At 47.1% G+C, this 7,500-nt stretch overlaps 1 protein-coding gene across 1 annotated transcript in view; it reads left to right on the top strand.

The window, feature by feature from the left end:
- LOC113823659 (neuropeptide F receptor) overlaps window positions 1-7,500 on the top strand; it is a 118,523-nt gene that overhangs the window by 86,367 nt on the left and 24,656 nt on the right. Inside the window, exon 2 of the mRNA XM_070138149.1 lies at window positions 2,502-4,134. Coding sequence (XP_069994250.1) covers window positions 2,745-4,130 — 1,386 coding nt within the window. The 5' untranslated portion in view covers window positions 2,502-2,744 and the 3' untranslated portion in view covers window positions 4,131-4,134. The remainder of the gene's footprint in view (window positions 1-2,501; window positions 4,135-7,500) is intronic.

Raw genomic sequence — 7,500 nt, 5'->3', positions numbered from 1 at the left:
TATCCTCATCCTTATCCTTCTCGTTCCTCCCATCTTCACTTTTCCTCCCCTTCTCACTTACACCACCTTTCTCCCCTCCTTCCTTTTCCTCCTAGACACTGTTCAGACGAGCGACTTTAGTGGCGCGACTGATAGAAGCGCGACTGCCAGGTCAATGGAAGTGAAGAGGAGCGCACACACGTAGTGGCTTGAGGCTGGCCTGTGGCGCGACTCGACATTTTCCTTACAATCGCCCGACTGCTCAGCCACTCGAGGTACATGTGTTGCTTCACGGCCGCGCACACACGGCGACAGCCACTATGTTTTCATGGTGATGGCATGCCTCATTGGCTGGAGGGGGTGGGATTCGACCTATGAGAGAGCACGTGGAGCGGAACCAGACAGATATGATGGACATTCTCATGTAATTAAAGAATTTGGGCTCATGATCTCATAACTTTGGATACAATGTGAAGAACATTCCATGGGTAAGTCTGTAATTTAAGATAGGATGAACCCAATAACGTCTGTTTCTTCTTCCGCCACTGCAAACGACGATATAAAACCCATGCACATGCCACCTCTTCTTCATCCATTACCAGCTGTGTATGGTCATCGACTAAAGAGGGATAAAAAAAAAAAGTAATAATAAAATAAAAAATTAAATCGCTCGTCTGAACAGGGCCTTACCCCTGTCCTCTGCCTATTTTTTCTCTCAATCCTCCCTATCCCCTTCTCTTCTTTTCCTTCCTCCTCTTTCTACCTTTCTTTCTTCCTTTTCTTCCTCCCTTTCCTCTCACCCCCCTCCTGGCGTAGCGGTAAGGTGCTGGTCTAGCAATCTTGCGGACCTGCGTTCAATCCCACGGCCGACCAGTGATTGGTCACCCCGGCCATTCCTTGCACACAGGGGAAGATTTGAGCAAAATAAAACAGACTTACAGTAAGTCACAGCAAAGAATATCCATTGTAACAAATGGAATTAAAACTAAAAATTAAAAACTAAATAATTATCCCCACCCCATCCTCACTCAACCTCCCATCCCTACTCCCTCCTCTTCCCCTCCCCCATCCCCACTCCCTCCCTTCCCCCTCCCCTCCCCCTCCTCCTCCCCTCTCCATCCCCACCAGTCCCTGGTGGGGATGGGGAGGGGGAGGGAGAGGAGAGAGGAGGGGAAGGAAGAAGAGGAGGGAGAGGGGGAGGGGAGTGTCGAAATGAGTTAGAGAGAGGGGGATAGGGGAAGGGAGGTGGGGGAGGGAGAATGGGAGGAGCAAACTAAAAAAATAATGGGGAGGAGAATGTGGGGGAAGGGATGTGGAGCTCGTCATGAGCTGAAGAGGACGGGAGGAGAGGAGAGGGTGTGGTGAAGTAAACACGGGGAGTAGGAGTGGGGGAGGGGAGAAGGTGAGACCATCGTCATGAGTTGGATATATATATATATATATATATATATATATATATATATATATATATATATATATATATATATATATATATATATATATATATATATATGAATATATATAAATATATATAATATATATAACATATATATATATATATATATATATATATATATATATATATATATATATATTGTGTATATATATATATATATATATATATATATATATATATATATATATATATATATATATATATATATATATATAGAGAGAGAGAGAGAGAGAGAGAGAGAGAGAGAGAGAGAGAGAGAGAGAGAGAGAGAGAGGGAGGGAGAGAGAGAGGGAGAGGGAGAGAGAGAGAGAGAGAGAGAGAGAGAGAGAGAGAGAGAGAGAGAGAGAGAGAGAGAGACAGACAGAAAGGTAAAAGGAGTAACCAGTTAAGAAGCAAGGATAAAGCAAGAATTCATGATCATACATGTCGCAGCAAAATTCGTTATTTGGTAGCAGAGACGTCAAAAAAGACAATTTACCAAAACGTTTTTGCAGAACACCTGCGAAAAAAAAGCTTTGTATGTAATATATTCATGAAATGTTTCACACAACTGAATATGCTGTTTTTCCAGTCTGTTATTCATGTGAATACAAACGCATATTGACAGTGCAGGAGGGAATACATTTCTGTAAAACATATATATTTATTTACTGGATTTAGATTATTTTAATCAATACTGAAATTCATCAATTGATCATTCATTTATTCCTTTGTGTTTGTAGAATGTATCTGAAGCCTCACCACCGTCCCACCCAGTGTTAAGCGGAACCTGTTACTCCGTGCAGATGAATGCGATGCGTGCGACGTCAGCCACTCCTTTGCCACTTGAGATGTCGTTCCAGAGGGAGGGTTTCCGTCTTTGAGCGGCGGGAGAGGTAGACAAGGGCGGAGGGAAAATTGGGAAGGACGAAGGAAGGGAGAAAGAGAGAAGGGGAGGAAATAGGGTGGAAAGAGTAAGGGAGGGAAAGGGTAGGCAAAGGAGGAGTGAGAAAGAGAGGGGCAAAGGGAGTAACGGAGGGAAAGAGAGAGATTTTGTCCCTAACTTGCTCTTCTCTCAACCTTGCAGATACGCCTGATGAGATGACCGCTCCGTCGACGCTCCTGCGAGTGGCTTCCTCCTGTGAGTGACTCGCGGAAGGCTGACCGATCTCCTCTGCCTCCGAGGTCCTTTTTTGCCGAGTCGCGCGGGATCGAAGGGGTCGCACGGGGTTCCGCGGCTTGAGAGTGCCTCGTCGTGCGCATGGCATGCCCACCTGGCCCGCGTCCCTCCGCCTGCTGAGTTTGCACTTCGCCCCGACGTCGATCACCCATGCTGGAGGAGCCAAGCGTCAGCCTCGAGGAGGAAGCCCTGCTGGGGGACGCGGTGACGGCGGCGAGGGGCGAAAAGGCCGACGATGACATCGTGGGCATCTCGTGCCGAGAGCCCGGGCCGTGCCCATACCCCGGCCCCGTGGCGCAGCACAGTGATATGGCCTCGGAGGTTGTCACGATCGACCGCCTGAGCAAGATGCTGCTGGACCCCGCCTTCGTGACCACCATTAACGAGTCGAGCAGCTCGCTGTTCAACTTCTCCATCCACGACGCCTACCAGATCATCTCGGACAGCCAGGAGGGCTACCTCGACGGCACCACCAAGATCGTGTTCATCGTGTTCTACGTCATCCTGATCGTGTTCGGCGTGACCGGCAACCTGATGGTGGGCTGGGTCATCTGGCGCAAGCGGGCCATGCGCACGCCCAGGAACCTGTACATTATCAACCTGACGGTGTCCGACCTGAGCATGTGCCTCGTGTGCATGCCCTTCACGCTCGTCAGCCTCCTCTACAAGAACTGGAACATGGGCAGCGTCATCTGCAAGCTCGTCCCCGTGCTGCAGGGCACCAACATCATGGTGTCGCCAGCCACCGTGGTCGCCATCGCCGTCGACCGCTACGCCACCATCGTGCAGGTCGGCAGGTCGAGCCGGAGCAGGTTCCACGTGGTGGCGTCCATCGCCGTGATCTGGACGGCGTCCGTGCTGTTCACGCTGCCGCTCTACTTCTACTACGTGGTGGAGGAGGTGAAGCTGCACCACATCCTGCTGTTCTCACGCTGCCTCGACGTGTGGCCGTCGCGCGGCGTCAAGAACGTGTGGATCATCGCGCTGCTCCTCACGCAGTACGGCATCCCCATCATGGTGCTCAGCGTCGTGCACGCGCGCATCAAGCGCTACCTGGGCCAGCACATGATGGGCCAGTACGACGCCCGCCGCGCGCAGAAGGAGATCGAGCGCAACAACAAGACCACCATCCTGCTGTCCACCATCGCCGTGGCCTTCGCCGTGAGCTGGCTGCCGTGGAACATCGTGAACCTGCTGGCGGACTTCGAGTACAAGGGCTTCAGCGACCCGACCTACCTCTACACCGTGTTCGGCGCCTGCCACATGATCGCCATGAGCTCGGCCTGCATCAACCCCGTCCTCTACGGCTGGCTCAACACGAACCTCCGGCGGGAGCTGCTCGAGGTCCTGCCGCCCTTCCTCGTCAAGCTGGGCTGGATCCTGCCCAAGTCCTGGCGGAGAAGAGAGGGCGACTCCCCGACGCGCCCCCCGGAGAGCGTCACGCTGCTGGTGTTCCAGGCCAACCAGACCAACAGCATCCAGACGGTGGCGCACCCGCCCCAGACCACCACCATCATCATCAAGGAGGACATGTAGCCAGGTCAGCGCCGCTCGAGGCTCTTCGTTTCCCACTTTGCTCATTCTTGTGCAAGAGATGTAAATGAATATTAATGCCCACTTCCACTGAAACAGCCCCTATTCTTACAATTGAATAGGATAGTACGTTTGAGTAATATTCAATGCCTCAATAAGCAGACACGACTGACAAAACATGAAAAAAATAAGGCATACTATTAGTTTAAGAACAGTCATAAAAATTCATATCACCATCATCACCATTCTCATCCTCAACATCCTTATCATCATCATTATCCTAACTGTCACGAATATCATCAGTCATCATAATTTTAATCGGATCATTCCTATCATTTATCAGCATCCGCCATTCTCTTTATTCATACCATTATAATCACCATCATCGTTATTATAATTCCAACATTTATCACCATCACCAGTATTGTTGCCTTTATCATCAACCTTAACATTGTCACCTTCAATACAATTACGCCCATAATTGTTTTTGTCGCCCCTCGCCCAAAGCAGTTCATTCATTGTGTTCGCGGTTCGTTGTCATGGAAACGCCAAGCGACGCCAGGGAGAGGCAAGGCGAAAAACACGTGCTGAAATGTCACTAAAAGAAAAATTAGAATGGTGAAATTTGATGAATAAAGAATCGAGAAAAAAGGAAAAGAAATATAGAAAATGCAAGATAGATAGATAGACACAGCCCAACAGACAAACAGACAGACAAATAGACAGACACATATACAGACAAATAGATAGACACATACAGACAAATAGACAGACGCATACAGACAAATAGACAGACACATTTACAGACAAACAAACAGACATAGAGACAAACAGACAAATAGACAGAAAGACAAATAGATAGATAGAGACGGTTTGGTAGATGGACAGACATCAGACATACCGACACACAGACAGATTGATAGACACCCACACACATACAGACAGGACGGTAGATTTAATCCCCAAATATATCATCCACCTCCGTTTCTTGCCCTTCGTCCAACGAAGCGGAATAATTAGGTTCATAATTAATAGGCTTAACCGCATTTTGCGTAGAAATAAGGTGGAGGTTGACGTCGAGGCGGCGGGGAGAGGCGCCCGGGCTGGAAGTAGATTGCTTTATGCAAATTAAATATCATTTTACAGAAGAGTTGGATGTTTATGTGGTTTTGATGGATGCTCTACCACTGAGCTACATTCCTTTTCGTGTCACTCAGTGGTAGAGCGTTTATCTTGCAGTTGCCTGCCTGCAGCGACGAGTGTTCGAATCTCGATTATATTTATTTAGATTATACTCGTATTCGTATTCATTATTTTGTCTATATCTGTATATATCTATCTAGCTAACATTCTATCCCTCTGTATCTGTCTATCTGTCTGTCAATCTATCTGTCTACCTATCCAAATATCTATTTATTTGCCTATCTCTCTATCGATATATTTATCAATCGATGTATCTATTAGTTTATCAGTCAATCAGTGACTTTTTATCCATCCACCCACACATCCATCCATCCATCCACCCATCTATCTACCCTTCCATCCACCCATCTATCCATCTATATACTGCAGACATCAAGGGTGTAGCTATTACGAAGAGGAAGCTACCCCGAGCAGAGCTAAACAATTTGTCGCATATTGCGCTATGTTAGCTGTAACATGAGGGGGGGGGGGGGTGAGGGAGGGAAATGAGGAGAATGAGTGAGGGAGAGGGGGGGGATAGGGGGCGGAGGGAGAGAGAGGAAGAGAAGGAGTGAAGGAGGAAAAGAAGGAGGAGTGAGGAAAAAGAAGAGGGGTAGAAGAAATGAGAGAGGGGGAGGGGTGAGGGAAAGGGAGAGGGGGAGGGGTGAGGGAAAGGGAGAGTGGGAGGAGTGAGGGGAAGGGAGAGGGGGAGGAGTGAGGGAGAGGGAGATATGGAAAGGAAGGGAGGGGGGGGGTTCGCTTAGCTCCGGCCCGGAAAGCAGCAGATGTTAAACATACAGTACACGTTTGCGTATTCGTATATGTTGCATATTTCACCTCACGTTGCAAGCACAGGCAAGCACTCCTGCACGCGCCGTAAATAGATTTTGCTCTTTCACCTTGACTTGTATTCCCAAGCTTGTTTTAGAGGAACATTGCACGCGTGGTTTTCGAGAGAATCGCTTTGAACTGTTCACACTTCGCACAACGGCTGTGTCTGGGGGAATAAAAAGAAAACCAATAAAAGATGATTCGTGAAGACAGAACAAGGGCATTCGAGAGGGAAGGGGCAGCCGAAGCGCCGTGAATAGTTGATATATAATGTCTGTGCATGTACACACATTCTCACACACGTACATACGCACACGGTGTTACATATACACAGCCACATACGGATGGATACACATACACAAAAACAATCAAACACAAACACACACACTCACACACACACACACACACACACACAAACACACAAACACATACACGATTACAAATATATATAAGTATATAGATGTATATAAAGATAGATAGGTAAACAGACAGACAGATAGACAGACAGACAGACAGACACACAGGTAGAGAGATAACTATAATACCCTATGGCATTATTTACACCAAGCGCTGGAATGGAACTCGGTGACGTCACAAATGGCGGCAGCGAAAAGAGGCAAATATTGTAGCCGATTTCCGCCAGCTTTTGCGCGAGTTGATCAGGCGGCAAGGTCATCGACTCCCGATTGCAGTGAAACAATTAATATGTTGATGAATACGCGCCGAGGGACCGGGTTCAAAAAGAGGGGGAGCGAACACGGGAGGAAGGTAAACAAAGGAAGGAAAGGACAAGGGAAGAGAATTAAAAAGAAAGAAAGAGAGAACAGAAGGCGACATGATGATTAAGACGGATGCTTCTCGACAGCAGAAAATTAATCTAGTGTAAAAAGAAAAAAGAAAATCCGGAAGAAACAGACCTTTTTTTTTAACTTCTGTGAAAATGTAAGTCCTTCACTCAGCCTGTACGAGCAGGGAGCAAACAGACAGTTAGCCTGACAGAGACGGAAATGAAGATTGACAGATAATCAGAGAGAGATGAGGGGGGAAATTTTTCTTTGTATAAAGATAAATTAAATAGGTAGATAGAGGCATAATTATGTGCATACATAGATGTATTCATCAATACGTATTTGTATTAAATGATATATATATATACGTATAAAGATACATACATACAGTACATATATATACTTATATACATATATACAAACACGCATTTATTCATTCATACGTACTTACATATATTCATTCGGGCATACATACTTGCTTACAGAAACACACACACACACACACACACACACACACACACACACACACACGCATACACGCACACACACACACACGCACACACGCACACACA

Source organism: Penaeus vannamei, chromosome 24, assembly GCF_042767895.1.
Source record: "Penaeus vannamei isolate JL-2024 chromosome 24, ASM4276789v1, whole genome shotgun sequence".
NCBI classification, from domain to species: Eukaryota; Metazoa; Arthropoda; class Malacostraca; order Decapoda; family Penaeidae; genus Penaeus; species Penaeus vannamei.
The sequence above is the reverse complement of the archived record's forward strand: the minus strand, read 5'-3'. Positions and strand labels throughout refer to the sequence as shown.